Consider the following 18,062-nt stretch of genomic DNA (forward strand, 5'->3'; position numbering starts at 1 on the left):
GCAGCAGGCAGAAGGATGATCTGAGTTACTCCCATAGACAGCCAGCAAAGGAACGATGGGCCAAATGACCTCCCTTCTCTGTGGTGCCACTATTGTTGGTTAGTTCTACAAACTCTGATCCGAGCTCATCGTTTCCATGGGACCTAAACCAATCAAACCCATCACTGCTGTCCCCTTGAAAAAGCTGCTACAATTGAATGATTTCAAACTCAAGACTGGGTCATGGAGTCATTCCTTTTGACGTTTAGCTCTCCTTGACATTTTTACCTTGACCTCCTGCACGAGAGGCAATTCCACTTGTGTGGGCTATTCAATCAGATTAGGCAGGTCAGTGAGATGATGTTAAGAGTCAGTATTGTGTCAGGACATGATTTCAATACTTGCGTTTGTGTGCAGATGATAAGCATTGGTGCCTCAGCAAAGGATTGTTCTCCCATTGCATTTAGTGACGCTTAAACAGCATTTTGAAAAGAGCTCATTAGAGGCAATAAACAGAATTAATCTCCTTTGATCACTTGGCAGCATTGCAGAGTTTGGGAATGAATGAGGGTAAATCTAACAATTGGTGTCAGCCAATGGCTCAGTGCGTATCAGTGCCTCAGCCAGAACCTCACAAGCTCAGATTCCACGCCAGATACTTCAACACAAACCAAAACTCAAGAGGGAGTGCTACACTGTCAGAGAGTCAGTACAGAGGGAGTGCTACACTGTCAGAGGGTCAGGGCTGAGGGAGTGCTACACTGTCAGAGGGTCAGGGCTGAGGGAGTGCTACACTGTTGGAGGGTCAGTACAAAGGGAGTGCTGCACTGTTGGAGGGTCAGTGCTGAGGGAGTGCTACACTGTTGGAGGGTCAGTGCTGAGGGAGTGCTACACTGTTGGAGGGTCAGTGGTGCTACACTGTCAGAGGGTCAGTGTTGCGGGAGTGCTGCACTGTCAGAGGGTCAGTGCTGAGGTCACACTGTCTGAGGGTCAGTGCTGAGGGAGTGCCGCACTCTTGTAGTGTCAGTGCTGAGGGAGTGCTGCACTGTTGGAGAATCAGTGCTGAGGGAGTGCCTCACTGTTAGAGGGTCAGTGCTGAGGGACTGCCACACTAACAGAGGGTCAGTGCTGAGGGAGTGCCGCACTGTCAGAGGGTCAGTGCTGAGGGATTGCCGCACTGTCAGAGAGTCAGTGCTGAGGGAGTGCCACACTGTCAGAGGGTCAGTGCTGAGGGATTGCCGCACTGTCGGAGGGTCAGTGCTGAGGGAGTGCCGCACTGTCAGACGGTCAGTGCTGAGGGAGTGCCGCACTGTCAGACGGTCAGTGCTGAGGGAGTGCCGCACTCTTGTAGTGTCAGTGCTGAGGGAGTGCTGCACTGTTGGAGAATCAGTGCTGAGGGAGTGCCTCACTGTTAGAAGGTCTGTGTTGAGGGAATGCCGCACTGTCAGAGGGTCAGTGCTGAGGGACTGCCACACTATCAGAGGGTCAGTGCTGAGGGAGTGCTGCACTGTTGGAGGGTCAGTGCTGCACTGTTGGCGGGTCAGTGCTGAGGGAGTGCTACACAGTTGGAGGGTCAGTGCTGAGGGAGTGCTACACTGTTGGAGGGTCAGTGCTGAGGGAGTGCTGCACTGTTAGAGGGTCAGTGCTGAGGGAGTGCTGCACTGTTGGAGGGTCAGTGCTGAGGGAGTGCGGCACTGTCGGAGGGTCAGGGCTGAGGGAGTGCTACACTGTCAGAGGGTCAGGGCTGAGGGAGTGCCGCACTGTCGGAGGGTCAGTGCTGAGGGAGTGTCACACTGTCAGAGGGTCAGTACTGAGGGAGTGTCACACTGTCAGAGGGTCAGTGCTGAGGGAGTGCCGCACTCGGAGTGTCAGTGTTGAGGGAGTGCTGCACTGTTGGAGGGTCAGTGCTGAGGGAGTGCCGCACTCTTGTAGTGTCAGTGCTGAGGGAGTGCTGCACTGTTGGAGAATCAGTGCTGAGGGAGTGCCTCACTGTTAGAGGGTCAGTGCTGAGGGACTGCCACACTATCAGAGGGTCAGTGCTGAGGGAGTGCCGCACTGTCGGAGGGTCAGTGCTGAGGGAGTGCTGCACTGTCGGAGGGTCAGTGCTGAGGGAGTGCCGTACTGTCAGAGGGTCAGTGCTGAGGGAGTGCCGTACTGTCAGAGGGTCAGTGCTGAGGGAGTGCTGCACTGTCGGAGGGTCAGTGCTGAGGGAGTGCCGCACTGTCGGAGGGTCAGTGCTGAGAGCGCGTCACACTGTCAGACGGTCAGTGCTGAGGGAGTGCTGCAGTGTTGGTGGGTCAGTGCTGAGGATACAATGAGAATTTGCATTTCTCTCACACTGTGAACGAAGTGCAAATTCCCAAACAGGAGGAGAAAGCCAGCGAAGGAGTACTTTGAATGATGAACAATCTTGGTTCAAGAGTTGTGTTCTTAGAGCATCTTAGAAGAGGAGGGAGAGGCAGAGTTTGAGGACCCCTGCCTGGTGGATCTCCAGCATGGGTGGGGTGGGGGTGGGGGGTTACCATGTCAGGGTAAAGAGCCTTTGGGTTTGGGACTGAGATCCATGCATTTGGGCATAATGATAACAATAGGTCAGACCAATTTCTGATCTCTCAGGAAATTGAGAGAGATGTGCAGCTGAGACCAAGAGAAGGCAGGATTGTATTGGATGGTAGAGCTGACTTGATGGGCCAAATGGTCAAATCCTGCTCCTATTTATTACATTCCTTAGAGACTGGAGCTGAGGATCGAGACTATCGAAGGAGTGGCTGCCACTCAGGCAGTGTTTAACATCCAGACACCTGATTCTGGGAAGTTTGCATCAGAGGTAATCCGGGTGGTTCTGAAGATGTTTCACACACATGCCTCCATTGCTCAGATCGCTGAGTATAGGAGTTGGGACGTCATGCTGAGGTTGTACAGGACATTGGTGAGGCCTCTTCTGGAATACTGTATCCAGTTCTAGTCGACCTGTTACAGGAAGGATATTATTAAACTGGAGAGGGTTCAGTCAAAACTTATCAGGACGGTGCTGGGAATGGAGGGTTTGAGTTATAAAAAATTGACTGGATGGGCTGGGGTATTTTTCACTGGAGCGTAGGAGGTTGAAGGGTGACCTTATAGAGGTTTATAAAATCGTGAGGCACATAGATAAGTTGATTGGTAGACAAGAGGACATTCCTTTAAGGTGAGAGGAGAAAGATTTAAAAATGACACGAGGGGCAGTTTGGTTTTACACAGACAGTGGTGCGTGTGTGAATGAACTTCCTGAGGAAGTGATGGATACGGGTGAAGTCAGAACATTTTAAAACAACATTTGGATATGTACATGAACAGGGAAGGTTTGGAGGGATATGGGCCAGGCAGGTGGGACTGGTTTAGTTTGAGATTATGTTCAGCATGGACTGGCTGGACTGAAGGGTCGGTTTCCGAGCTGTATGACTCTGTATGGCCCAAATTGAAGATCTTGAGGAGATCCCATTGCGCAAAGTGATCCCAAAAATATGGAGAAATGTATCCAAATCATGGGATGTCTTCACATTCTCTTTCCAAGTCTTTCAGCTGGTCTTTTGTCATTGTCCCTTCATAACCACTGGGTTCTAACAGGGGCAGCGCTGAATTGAACACAACAATCCCTGGGAGCAGTCAGGCATCCCGACGGCAACATTCCAGGAGAAACTTCCTGGAAATGAGGCGAAATAGGGACAGCAAATAAATGCCAAGCTTAGCAATGATGCTGAAACGCCCAAGCACCAGTATTAGATGAGATTGAATGGTAAATGTATCATTTGTTCCACACGATGACATATTATGGGTTTGTCGGAAAAATAGTTAATTCAGCCTGATTACACAAGGAGACAGGTTCAGATCTGTCCTTTATTGATCTCCTGGATGCAGAATCAATCCCCTCTGAACTTGCTAAATAGGTCGATATTGCATGTCAGAAATTGACTGCTTCCATTTGAAGCTGCATCTCTCAATCAATGCATGACTTAGCAGCAACTGGGACTGAGGCTGATCCAGATAATGTGGAAAGGAGAATATTGGCAGAGTGAGATGGATAGGAGTGTCAGGATGAGTGTCAGTGCTGAGGGAGCAGGCACTGTCAGAGAGTCAGTGCTGAGGGAGCAGGCACTGTCAGAGAGTCAGTGCTGAGGGAGCAGGCACTGTCAGAGAGTCAGTGCTGAGGGAGCAGGCACTGTCAGAGAGTCAGTGCTGAGGGAGCAGGCACTGTCAGAGAGTCAGTGCTGAGGGAGCGCCTCACTGTCGGAGGGTCAGTGCTGAGGGAGCAGGCACTGTCAGAGAGTCAGTGCTGAGGGAGCAGGCACTGTCAGAGAGTCAGTGCTGAGGGAGCAGGCACTGTCAGAGAGTCAGTGCTGAGGGAGCGCCTCACTGTCGGAGGGTCAGTGCTGAGGGAGCAGGCACTGTCAGAGAGTCAGTGCTGAGGGAGCGCCTCACTGTCGGAGGGTCAGTGCTGAGGGAGCGGGCACTGTCAGAGAGTCAGTGCTGAGGGAGCGGACACTATCAGAGAATCAGTGCTGAGGGAGTGCCGCACTGTCGCAGAGTCAGTGCTGAGGGAGGCCCACACTGTCAGAGGGTCAGCACTGAGAGAGTGCCGCGCTGTCCGAGGGTCAGTGCTGAGGGAGTGCCGCGCTGAGGGAGTGCCGCGCTGTCGGAGGGTCAGCGCTGAGGAAGTGCCGCGCTGTCGGAGGGTCAGCGCTGAGGGAGTGCCGCACTGTTGGCGGGTCAAACTGTGGGAGTGCTGTCTTTTGGATGAAGCATTAAATCATACTCCCTCTGAGCAAGGTCAATTTTGCATGAATTATTTGAAGGAACGGGAGGGTGATTCTGTCTGGTCTCTTGATACAAATTTATCCTCCCATCTGCATCAAAAAAAAACATCTATTGGCTGTCCTTTTATTGCCTGTGGGGTCTTGATGTGCTCCAATGGCGCCAAATTTTTCCATAACAATGTTGGCTTTTACAGAACATTTAAAGCTGTAATGTATTTTGGAATGTCTGAGACTGAAGGCCACTATACATTTCTTATATGCTGCAGAGACCAACAGTAGGGCTGATGCAGAGAGAATGTTCCACTCTCCAAGTACTCAACTAAATTTGCATAATTTGACAAACTCCCTGTTGATTCTTTATTCATAAACAAAAATGTTTCCATCAATCATCAGGTTCCCCTTTCAACCCCATTCTGAGGATGAACCTGCCTCGGTATCTCACTCGGTCAGCACACTGATGTACTGAGGCACAGGTACCTGGGAGAGTCACAGGTTCGGTCAGCAGCTGGTGCTGATCCTGTTCTCAAGGCGTGGAACTGGGTCTGAATGTTCCCGGGGTCTTTTATGTGATTCCGCCATGGGATGAAGGCAAGGCCAACAAGGCCATCCCTCATTCCCATCAAACTGAGCGCTTCCCACAACCATTTCAGAGGGCGGTTCAGAATCACCCACATCGCAGTGGGTCTGGAGTCACATGGAGGCCAGAGCAGGCAAGGGCAGCAGATTTCCCTCCCTGAAGGACACATGGGAGCCTGATAGGTTTGTACTACCGTCAATGATGAGGTTTCCATTCCAGATGTTTTATTGATTGAATTTAAATTACACCAGTCAGTGCGATAGGATATTTTCCTAAAATCTGTTCACAGGATGTTGGTGTGACTGGCTGGTCCAACATTTATTACCCATTGCCATTGAGAAGGTGGTGGTGATACAATCACTAGAAGATTTGCAATCTCTCAGCTCTTGGTACCGTCTTTGCATTTTCTCCAATGTTTCTCAGAGCCATGCTCTACACTAAGCATGCAGCCTAAAGTCCAACTATACTTCACCCAAACTTCAACCAAAGCTCAGCAACCTCCTGTGAAGAAGGGAGCAATTAAAAACTAGAGGAGACTAAAGCATTGCTCAGATTTTAATTTGCTCCTGTGATCCCTCACCCTTAAGACAATGAACTTCAGCTTTTAAAAGCTTTAATTTTCCAAGTTGCTGACAGAGCAGAATAAAAAGGACCCTCACCTCTGGTTTCTGTAACCTGGAAAGAGTCAGACACAGAGGGGTTTGGGGACAAACTGACTGATGGACACACTGATGCGTCGGCCATCTTTGTCACCAGCCGTATAATTGCCTAAGGAAGTGACACTTTAATTACTTGTGCAACCCTTTCAGTTACACTGACTGAGTGGCTATAATTGTATTTTAAATAAGTAATTTATATGCAAACTGCGTTTGAAACAGGCAGCTGGTATCAGAATAAAATCTACATAAAATACCCTCACCCGCCACTCAGTGGCTAATAGAAATTGGAGTGAAAGAGAGAGAGAGAGACAGACAGACACAGACTTGGAGGTGGGGGGGGGGGGGGGGGGGTAGAGAGAAATGGAGAAATGGAGAGTCAGAGAAAGAGAGACAAAGAGAGAATAGAGAAAGAGAATTAAAGTCGGGGGGAGACAGGAAGAAGAAAATAAACAAGTGGAGAGAGAGAGAGAGAGACAGAGAAAGAGAGGGACAGAAAGAGAGAGAAAGGGACAGACAGATGGATAGAGAGAAATGGGGATGCAGAGAGAGAGAGAGATGGGTAGAGAGAGGTGGGGGACAGAAAGAGAGAGATGGGGACAGAGAAAGATGAGGGAGATGGAGAGACAGGTGGGGGCAGAGAAAGATGGGGAGATGGAGAGAGGTGGGGCAGAGAGGGGTACAGAGAAAGAAGGGGACAGAGAAATGGATAGAGAGAGATGGGGACAGAGAGATGGGGGGACATGGAGAGGGGGACGGGGGTGTAGAGAGACAGCTGGGGTGTGGGATGGGGGTGGTGACAGAGACAGAGAGAGAGAGACAAAAAGGGAAAGAGAGTCAAAGGAAGCTCTTTTTCCAGAGTCAACTCCATACAGAAATGAAGGCAATCTTTCAGCTCACAGATAACAACCGATTCAAATAAAAGCCAAAGTCCCTTTGGCATTGCTATAAATTCTTGAAAGAAAAACCAAATGGAACCAACACGTCTTTTAATGCAGGCCACAAGGCGATGCAATTTACACATAAATTAATTTTCAAAAGCTGATACCTGTGTTATATGAAGCTTATTAATTTCAATTCGATTCCCTCAATGTGCCAGCAGATACTGGGGAACTTCATTAAAGATGCATTAGAGATGTATTTAGTAAAGGACCATCAAGTGTTGAAATGGCACTGCATTCAGAATCCGGCTGGTTATTTCTGCTTGTGTCTTACTGAATCGTGTCGATCAGAGTCTTTATCAGCTCAGGGCAGGCAGGGCAGCGACCAGATTATAAGGAGACAAGGAGTTCTTGTGGAAAGCTTTGTCGGGGGAGAGAGGAGATAGACTGGATCATTAACCAGAGGCTCCTATTGGAATGGATTTCCCCATACCCAGAGAGGACTACAACCCTTCAGCCCATTGAGCCTGTGCTAGTCAAACATAAACACCTAACTATTCTCATCCCAATTTCCTGCGCTTAATACATGATCTTTGAATTGCAAGCATACAGATAAATACTTTGACAATCTGATGAAGGTTAGTGCCCATACCACCCTGACTGGCAGAGATCCTCTTCCTGACTGAGGGCGTGACCTTATAGAGGTTTACAAAATAATGAGGGGCATGAATAGGGTGAATAGTCAAGGTCTTTTCCCCAGGGGTAGGGCGGTCCAAACCTAGAGGGCATAGGTTTAAGGTGAGAGGGGAAAGATTTAAAAAGGATCTAAGGGGTAACTTTTTCACGCAGAAGGTGGTGCGTGTATGGAATGAGCTGCCAGAGGAAGTGGTGGAGGCTGGTACAATTACAGCATTTAAAAGGCACCTGGATGGGTATATGAATGGGAAGGGTTTGGAGGGATATGGGCCAGGTGCTGGCAAATGGGACTAGGTGAGATTGGGATATCTGGTCGGCATGGACCGGTTGGACCAAAGGGTCTGTTCCTGTGCTGTATGATCAAAACAGAACATTTTGCACCTTTACCGGAGCTCTGAAGGATGGTCACTGCTGTGCACAGGAAGATTCCACACGTAACAAATGAGGTGCAAGCCCAGGTAATCAGCTTCCAGTTGATTGGTAGGATGTCAGCACCAAGACAACAACCAAATGACAGTGAACTGACCTACAGTGTTACACTGCCATGTATCTCACTTTCGAAAGGATTTCGAGATGTGGCTGGGAAATGGGGCTCAAGTAGGGTTTAGCTATTGTCTGTCGGACTGCTAGAGCAGGCTTGAGGGGCTGAATGGCCCTAACAACAACAGCAACTTGCATTTATATAGCACCATGAACATTCCAAAGCACTTCACAGCAGCATTGTTAAACAAACCTCAACATCAAATCACATAAGGAGACATTGGAGCTGGTGACGTAAGTGTTAATAAGGGGAGAGAGAGGCAGAGAAGTTTAAGGAGGATTAAGAAGAATACAGGGCACCAGCTCTTTAACTCCATGGAGTGAGCATGATCCAAGGATGGAATCAACTTGCTGCAGGTACAGGCTGGATGTTCGAGCTTGCTGAGAAACCTGAACTTCAGGTTCAGAGAGTGGAAGGCACGGTGAAACCATTCAAATGGCAGACACACAGAAAGGCCAGAATTTGGGAAGTGGTGAGATCATGGAGGGCCATAGGGATTGCAGAGATAGTGAGGGACAGGTGTCCTGTTATAGAGTCATAGAGATGTACAGCATGGAAACAGACCCTTCGGTCCAACCTGTCCATGCCGACCAGAAATCCCAACCCAATCTAGTCCCACCTGCCAGCACCTGGCCCATATCCCTCCAAACCCTTCCTATTCATATACCCATCCAAATGCCTCTTAAATGTTGCAATTGTACCAGCCTCCACCACATCCTTTGGCAGCTCATTCATACATATACCACCCTCTGCATGAAAATGTTGCCCCTTAGGTCTCTTTTATATCTTCCCCCTCTCACCCTAAACCTATGCCCTCTAGTTCTGGACTCCCCGACCCCAGGGAAAAGACTTTGTCTATTTACCCTATCCATGCCCCTCATAATTTTATAAACCTCTATATGGTGACCCCTCAGCCTCCGACGCTCCAGGGAAAACAGCCCCAATCTGTTCAGCCTCTCCCTGTAGCTCAAATCCTCCAACTCTGGCAACATCCTTGTAAATCTTTTCTGAACCCTTTCAAGTTTCACAACATCTTTCCGATAGGAAGGAGACCAGAATTGCACGCAATATTCCAACAGTGGCCTAACCAATGTCCTGTACATCCGCAACATGACCTCCCAACTCCTGTACTCAATACTCTGACCAATAAAGGAAAGCATACCAAACACCTTTTTCACTATCCTATCTACCTGCAACTCCATAGTGAGGGACAGGTGTTCTGTTATAGAGTCATAGAGATGCACAGCACGGAAACAGATCTTTTTGTCCACCTTGTCCTTGCCGAACAGATACCCTAAATTAACCAAGTCCATTTGCCAGCATTTGGCCCATAGCCCTCCAAACCCTTCCTTTTAAATGTTGCAATGTACCAACCTCCACCACTTCCTCTGGCAGCTCATTTCATACATGCATCCACTTCTGTGTGAAAAGGTTACCCCTTTTCACACAGGTGCTTTTTAAATCTCTCCTCTCTCACCTTAAGCCTACCTTATTATTGCTACCGCGGATGGTGAGATCGCTGCGATTCTGGTCATTGTGCTTTGGGACCACAAAGGTGCAGCTGGACCAGTCTCCTCTCCCACTGCAGCCACCTCCCTCCAGCACCTCCTGACTTGCTTCTCATTAGTTTAAGCTGCTGCCTCACGATGACAGGAGAACATGAAAGGGACCCAACCATAGAGGTGATTGGCTGGCTCCAAGGGATAGGATGGAATGGATGGTCAGGAATTCTGAGCATATATGGCTGTGTCCATCTTGCAGTTCTCTCTGATAAAGTGTGTGGGCACAACATTCAGGGACACTTTCAGCATGAAGTTGAATAGAGCAGTTATCTGGTCAATAATGCATGAATGGAATTGAGTATCACATTCTCCATTTGTTTTAATATTTATAACCAACTTCTGTTTAGATGGTGAAGGCTGTCTACCATTTTTGAACATTAATAGATGATTAGCCTGTTAATAATTCACTTCTTTAAATACAGAGGCGCCCACAAAGCCACAGTCCTTCACCCAAGTTATTAAGAGTAGCTATGCTCCCACTGCCCTTTCCGTTACTGGGATCTTACCATGCACTCACCAGCTGCTTCACTGCACAACATCACTTCAGGAACCTGCGAGCCCACTGGCACATTTTGAGACTCCGAAACATTCTGTGCTTCTATATCACGTTAATCTTGCAGCACCAAGATCCTTGTTGGGGGAGTTAGCACTGTCAGAGGGTCAGTGCTGCGGGAGGGCTGCACAGTCGGAGGGTCAGTACTGAGGGAGCAAAGCACTGTCAGAAGGTCAGTACTGAGGGAGTGCCACACTGTCGGAGGGTCAGTGCTGAGGGAGGGCTGCACAGTCGGAGGGTCAGTGCTGAGGGAGGGCTGCACAGTCGGAGGGTCAGTACTGAGGGAGCAAAGCACTGTCAGAAGGTCAGTACTGAGGGAGTGCCACACTGTCGGAGGGTCAGTACTGAGGGGGCACCGCACTGTCAGAAGGTCAGTACTGAGGGAGTGCCACACTGTCGGAGGGTCAGTACTGAGCGGGCACCGCACTGTCAGCTGGTTACTTTATAGTAACAGGCTATTTTGATCCCATGCCCCAGATTAGGGCATTGTCACAAGTTGGATTCTCATGACCATTCTCAAGAGTGTGACACTCCCTCAGTACTGACCCTCTGACAGTGCAGCACTCCCTCAGTACTGACCCTCTGACAGTGCGGCACTCCCTCAGCACTGACCCTCTGACAGTGCGGCACTCCCTCAGCACTGACCCTCTGACAGTGCGGCACTCCCTCAGCACTGACCCTCTGACAGTGCAGCACTCCCTCAGCACTGACCCTCTGACAGTGCAGCACTCCCTCAGCACAGACCCTCTGACAGTACGGCACTCCTACAGTACTGACCCTCCGACAGTGCAGCACTCCCTCAGCACTGACCCTCCGACAGTGCAGCACTCCCTCAGTACTGACCCTCTGACAGTGCGGCACTCCCTCAGTACTGACCCTCTGACAGTGCGGCACTTCCTCAGCACTGACCCTCCGACAGTGCAGCACTCCCTCAGTACTGACCCTCTGACAGTGCAGCACTCCCTCAGCACTGACCCTCCGACAGTACGGCACTCCTTCAGTACTGACCCTCTGACAGTACGGCACTCCTTCAGTACTGACCCTCCGACAGTGCAGCACTCCGTCAGCACTGACCCTCTGACAGTGCAGCACTCCCTCAGTACTGACCCTCCGACAGTGCAGCACTCCGTCAGCACTGACCCTCTGACAGTGCGCCACTCCCTCAGCACTGACCCTCCGACAGTGCAGCAGTCCCTCAGCACTGACCCTCCATCAGCTGTTGCTCCCTCTGTACAGACCCTCCGACAGTGCGGCGCTGCCTCAGTACTCTCACTCCCACAGTATTGACCCTCCAACAGTGTGATATTCCCTCAGTGCTGAGAGACTCCTGCACTATCGAGGGTGAGAATGACATGCTGACTGCCTCCCATGTGGTTGCAAAATATCCCATGGTGCTGTGTAGGAAAATGACACAGTGGCTCATCCTGTTGTCATGACGAATTATTATTCCGGAACCAATACCACAAATTCAGATGAACGGCTGCAATTAATTTCCTGTATGTGGGGGCTTATTGTGCATACAATGGATGCTGAGGTTTCTACATTAATGCAGAGACTACATGTGGGGGAACTGTGGGGGATTCAGAGGTCACGAGGGATGCTATATGAATGCAAGTCTCTCTCGGTCTTTTCATGCGAAGATGAGGTGGAAATGTGGTCTGACAGAAGTGAATTGCTGATGGATTGTCCCTAATGCCTCATGCATTAGTACACAGACTGTTCAATAGTAATCATCTCACTTACAGCAGAGATGGCTGACAACTGAACAATCCCAAACTCTCCAAAGGAGGTTAGACAAGACGTGGAGAGATATAGGAAATGAGACCAAACGGACCGGTCTTCAGTTCAAGCTGAGCCAGCTTGCCAGTCAATGCCAGGCAGCAACTTTGGATCAGAAAAGTTCTTTACACAAGCAAATTGCAATCCTGTGTTAATCGTTAAAGAACACACCTGGGATCCCACATGCTTGCAGTGTTGCTGCCAGTGGAGTTGCAATCAGTGAGCTGTCCAAACGGCTTCTCTCTGCCTCGCTTCTCGAGAAAACACCATGTGGGCTCAGGCATTGACCTCAGACAGATTGAGAAAGCCCTCAACATTCCAACTCTTGCCTGTTCAGCTGCAGCCACCATCTCAATCCCCCTTCCTGCCCGCACAGGGTGACTCGGTGACAGGATACCGGCCTCTGTGGAGTGGTTTCAGCCTCCGCCTGCTCCTGACCTCTGTGCCTGTACTCTGCCTGAATGCACAGTTGAAGCAGTTTCAACAGACACTTCCAACAGACGAACTGGATGAATATTTAAGTGACGAGGTTGCAGTGCGACAGGGGAGGAGTCAGAGTGTGTGGCTGGCATGGGAAACAGTGGGCTGAATGACCTCTTTCTGCATTGGAAGCTATAGGAAATGTTTCCACTGGTATAAACAGAGAGGTGTTGTTGACTTGGTCTGAGCTGTGCCTAGACACAGGCCTAATACATACAGGAAACAGGACCCTGCTGACCCTGAAATTCTCACTCCAGTTATGCCATGGATATTGAAGCAGCATCCACACAGCTGGCTGCAATGCCAATCATTTCCGACACCCCCCCCAACCCACCCCTCCTCCTCCTCTTCTCAAACCCCTGTCTCAGGCAACATTCCACATTCCAATCAGCCTCTGATACTGCCCCCATCATGTGCCAGGGCGAGGCAATGTGGGGTGACTAGCTGCTTGACCGTGGGCAAGCATCACGCAGGAATTCTGAACACTTCCCCGACACCGAATGCACGGTGGAAATTCCCACGTTCTCCTCACAACGGGAACGCTGCTGAGGACCAACTGCAAATTTCCAAACTGAGATTGATAGATGTCTGCTGGGGGGAGCCAAGGGTTACAGAGATAAGGCTGATTGAGGATAGGGAGATATATCTCTGAAACAACCTGCCCAGGTGTGTCACAGCACACCTCTGGATCAGGTGGGACTTGAAGCTGGATCTCCAGGCTCTGAGGCAGGGACACTACCGCTACACCACAAGAACCTTCATCACCAGCCAAACAGCCTCCAGCTGTTCCCAAATTCTGCCTATCAAATGCTTTGCACGGGGTTAGCTTCTGCATTTGTGGTCGTGTCAGGGGTAGACTGGAGAGAAATGGGGGAGACCCTGGAGGACCTCACCCCCACCCACCAACCCGAAATCTTCACACAAAACACTCAAGCCAATTTGCGTCCCTTAGAAAGAGAAAGTGAACTCTTTGCGATGCCTCTCACAGTCAAACAGCTCGTCACCATGTACTGCCTCAACCCGGTACATGAAGAATCAGTATAGACTATGGATTGATCCCTCGGCTCTGTATCATTCCGGAATGTTCCACCAGTGAAGGAATGATATGTCTTTCACTCTGCTTAAAGCAGCCCACCCCTGAGAACATCCAGAATGAAGTGTAATTTCTGTACTGTTACCAATCTCTGTCACACCCCGGGGAATATTAATCTCTCTCTAAAGAACAAAATGGAAACACAATAGTGATGGACTGAACCTTATGTAATTAGCCTTTGAATAATGACATAGCAGAGGGATTACTCTTGATGTTAAGTGCGCTGGGACAGGGTGGGCAAGTGACAGCAGAGTGCATGAGCTGCGTCTCTCTCTCTCTCTCTCTCTCCATGAAATGTGCTTCTTGCCTGCGCTCAGTAAATACGCTTTCAATTTGCACCGAGCTGCTGTCACTTCCAATTTAGCTTGCTCGCTACAAAAGGTTGAACATAGGCATCCTGGAACTCTCAGAGCAACACAGAGGCAAATTGTCAGCTCTTACACACACAGCTGTAATCACGATGTGCCATCTCCTGGGAAAATGCCAACTGATCAGTCGCTGGTCCCTTGGGAGATACAGACAATGGAATGCTGGCCGCATTCACGATAGCAGGAGAAGTTCTGGCCTTGATTTTTCAAACATTGAGCAATAACTGTACCAAACGTTCATATTTTTACCTTCCATTCCAGCCCATCTCCCAGGATAATTCAAGGAAGGACAAAGGGCTAGGACTCAAAAGGACCCATTTAAACACGCCTGCCCCTCAGCAGCAGAATGATGCTTTATACGCAGGCATGGCATCACAGTGATAATGTTACTTTAAATTAGTCCTAGGATCCAGACAGGACTTTAAATCACACTGCAGCAGATGGGACAAGCAAATTGAATTAATGAACAAATCTGGAATCAAATGCTCATCTGATTCAGACAATGTCTGCAATGTTGTAAAAATCCATCTGGTTCACTAATGCCCTCCCAGGCATGAAATCTGCCATCCTTACCCACTCGGTCAAAACTGTCCATACCCATAGTGCGAGTCTCTGTGTCCCTACAGCTCACAGACTGCAGAGGTTTAAGAAGGCAGCTCACCACCACCTTCTCAAGGACAACTACAGACAGGCAATAAATGCTGGCCCAGTCAGCGATGCCCACATCCCCCAAGAACAATAAAATGGAATATACCATAACAACATGTCCTTAAAAAATACCACATCCCCCTGTGTACTCCCAGTGAGGCTACAAAGCAATGAACAGGATTGGGTACATGCCCAACAACAATATCAGGGAGAGTGGTAAATAGAAACTTGGGCAACTGAGTGCCGAGGACTTGGAGTAAGGATTGGATTCGGGGTGAGGGTAGGAATTGAGAGTGAGAGTATGGACTGGACGTTGGGAGTGAGGATGGGGGTCGGGAGTGAGGATGGGGGATTGGGAGTGAGGATGGGGGATTAGGAGAGAGGATGGGGGTCGGGAGTGAGGATGGGGGTTGGACGAGAGGATGGGGGTTGGACGAGAGGATGGGGGTTGGACGAGGTATGGGGGTTGGGAGTGAGGATAGGGGATTGGGAGTGAGGATGGGGGTTGGGAGTGAGAATGGGGGTTGGGAGTGAGGATGGGAGATTGGGAGTGAGGACGGGGATTGGGAGTGAGGACGGGGGTTGGGAATGAGGATGGGGGATTGGGAGTGAGGACGGGGGTTGGGAGTGAGGATGGGGGTCGGGAGTGAGGATGGGGGTTGGGAGTCAGGATAGAAATTGGGTGCAAGAATGGGGAAATAGGTCCACCCCTTCACCCCACACCCCCCAAACCTCCAATACCCAGCTGCTGAGCTCTCTTCTGGCTGAAAACAACAAATGCTGACGATCACAGTGACTCAGGCAGCGTCCATGGGGAGAGAACAAGCTAACGTTTCGAGTCTCAATGTCTCTTCTGCAGAGGGATTGCAGCAAAGCCCCTGAAGTGGAGAGCCTCTGATGGGACAGCCAGGTCAGACAGATCCTGAGCTGATGGAGCACATGTCTAGGAGGGTCTGCAGAATTACACTTACTTCAGTGAGAGGGAGTAGTCGTTCTTGGTGGTCTCGCTGTTCCGGACCAGGTAACTGGCTTCCTTACACAAACGTAAGAGATTCTCCGCATCTGTCCGGCTGATCGCTCCATGATACCAGCTGCAGGACGAGTTTAAACAGAGAGAAAGATGGGTTTGTTTCACTTGCAATCTGTCTCAGTGACTGACAGAGTCCTCATGGCCATACGCTCCAGCAGCTCCCACTCCATTGGGGTGACACCTACAACATCACACACACACACACACACACACACACACATGCAAACGCACACACGCACACACACACCCACATGCAAACGCACATGCACAAACACACAGAGTCACAGATACAGTCACACAGACACACACACACACACAGATACAGACACACAGTCACACCCCCACGCACATGCACAAACACACAGAGTCACAGACAGTCACACAGGCACACGCACACAGAGTGACACAGACACACAGTCACACCCACACGCACATGCACAAACACAGAGTCACAGACTCAGTCACACAGACACAAAAACACAGTCACAGACACATACACAGTCACACAGACACAGTCACAGACACACAGTCACACAGACACACACACACACAGATACAGACACACAGTCACACCCCCACGCACATGCACAAACACACAGAGTCACAGACACAGTCACACACACACAGATACAGACACACACAGTCACACCCACACGCACATGCACAAACACAGAGTCACAGACACAGACACACAGTCACACTCACACCCACACGCACAAACACACAGTCACAGACACAGTCACACAGACACAAACACACACAGTCACAGACACATATAGTCACACAGATACAAACACACACAGTCACACTCACACGCACATGCACAAACACACAGACACACACACACCTTATCAAAGCTACAGCCTGACCAGCTCCCTCCACACCAGCCCAAGCAATCTTTGAGAGTTTGATGGGTGATGATGGAATGAGCGAATACTCACGTTTGGCTCCCGAGAGGCAGGTTTGGCTCCACTCTCTCCCCCAGCGCTCCACTAAATTCCAGGCTTTGATGTTTTAGAGATTTGAAGTTGGATCCCGAAAGCCTGTTCTGGTGCCGGACTTTCTCTTCCTTGGGTGGTGATGGCCAATTCTTGTCGACGCCATCGAACTGAACTGAGAGGCGGAAACACAGAGAGCTTACTCCACCAATCAAACAGTCGGGCAGGCAACACTCCAACTGAAGAAAACAACCGAGGGGGCAACACACAAAAATACAAACCCTCTTTGCCCCTCAAAGATGCCCGATGTCCCCTGATAGAAGATCAATGGATCCTGCTCCATATCAGCTGCTGTCAAACTGCGGAATGCTTCACTAATCCTGCCCCTGCTCACTACTGACACTTTCTCTGTTTTACACACACACACACACACACACACGTGTGCTGGGAGACCGATCGCAGTGTTCTCCAGGGCTTCTCCAACTTTGGGGTCAATCAATCCAGCACAGGTCAAAGGTCAGAATTGGGATCATTCTGTGGTGTCAGTGTGCCTGACAGAGCTGGCGTGAAATCATGTGGTTTTGGGATCTGCTTATGCAGACAGATTGGAGTTTAAAGTCGAGAGTGCGGAGCTGGAAATGCACAGCAGGTCAGGCAGCATCCGAGGAGCAGAGCTCTGATCTGCATCATCTGCAGCCCTCACTTTCCCCTTCAGATTGGAGTTTAAGTCTCCTAACCTCAAAATGCCAGTCACATTGCGAATAATCCTGAGTTGTCCTTGTGTGCTGCTCTCTGTCCCGGTTTCTAACCTCCTCCAGCCCTGTGCAGAATCTCAGTGCTTCTCTGACTCTGGCCTGCTCTATATCTTGCCATCCATCCATTATCATGACTAGTAACTGTGCTCCGTGCTCTGGAACTCCCTCTCTCCACCCTGCTCTCATCCTTTAAGACACGCTCCTGTCTATCTGACATGTGTGATGGGCAATTCCTGTCTTGTTATTCTCTTCTGAACACCCCGAGACCTTTTAGTGCTGTGCAGACGGAGCGAACTCAACAGCTTGACATTTTGCACACCGACCCTCCCCTTAGTGAGAGTCTGCCCACTGTCCTGTGTGCCTCAGAAACCTGGAAGCTCAGTGGCTTTTGAAATCTGGTTGTCTGCTTAAAATCTGACCAAGACTTCTCCTGCTGCAGGTTGTAATCATTCCCTCCAGGGAATCTGCTGTCATGGTGTGTCACTCTGGTCTGTCCTGTGCCATCCTCACACATTCTCCGTAACTCATCTACAAACGCTCAGTGACATCCTCCAGCCAGCTACTTAATCTGTCTTCCACTTTCCCTTTAAGAGAGATCTCTGCAACTGAACCATTCATTGAAATACTGAGATTTTCTTTCTTGGATGTCACTGTATTGGAGTTCTTTTTTAGCTCTTGCAATATTAAGCCCCTCTTCGTTTGTCTTATGGTCTGTAAATGGAATATTCATTCA

General features: G+C 49.7%; 1 protein-coding gene across 8 annotated transcripts in view; it reads right to left on the reverse strand.

Moving 5' to 3' along the window:
• Nucleotides 1–18,062, reverse strand: part of shf (Src homology 2 domain containing F) — a 331,264-nt gene that overhangs the window by 122,490 nt on the left and 190,712 nt on the right. For 7 of the 8 annotated variants that reach the window (XM_087982144.1, XM_087982146.1, XM_087982148.1 and 4 more), the window contains 2 exons: nucleotides 16,578–16,749; nucleotides 15,578–15,697 (listed from right to left, as the gene is read on the reverse strand). In XM_087982144.1, coding sequence (XP_087838270.1) covers nucleotides 15,578–15,697; nucleotides 16,578–16,749 — 292 coding nt within the window. Of the gene's footprint in view, nucleotides 1–2,860; nucleotides 2,950–15,577; nucleotides 15,698–16,577; nucleotides 16,750–18,062 lie in introns of those variants that run through there. The other variant, XM_087982145.1, reaches the window with a different exon arrangement.

This window comes from Chiloscyllium plagiosum, unplaced genomic scaffold (genome assembly GCF_037043375.1).
Source record: "Chiloscyllium plagiosum isolate Xiang-an unplaced genomic scaffold, Cpla_swu_hap1 HiC_scaffold_42, whole genome shotgun sequence".
NCBI lineage: Eukaryota > Metazoa > Chordata > Chondrichthyes > Orectolobiformes > Hemiscylliidae > Chiloscyllium > Chiloscyllium plagiosum.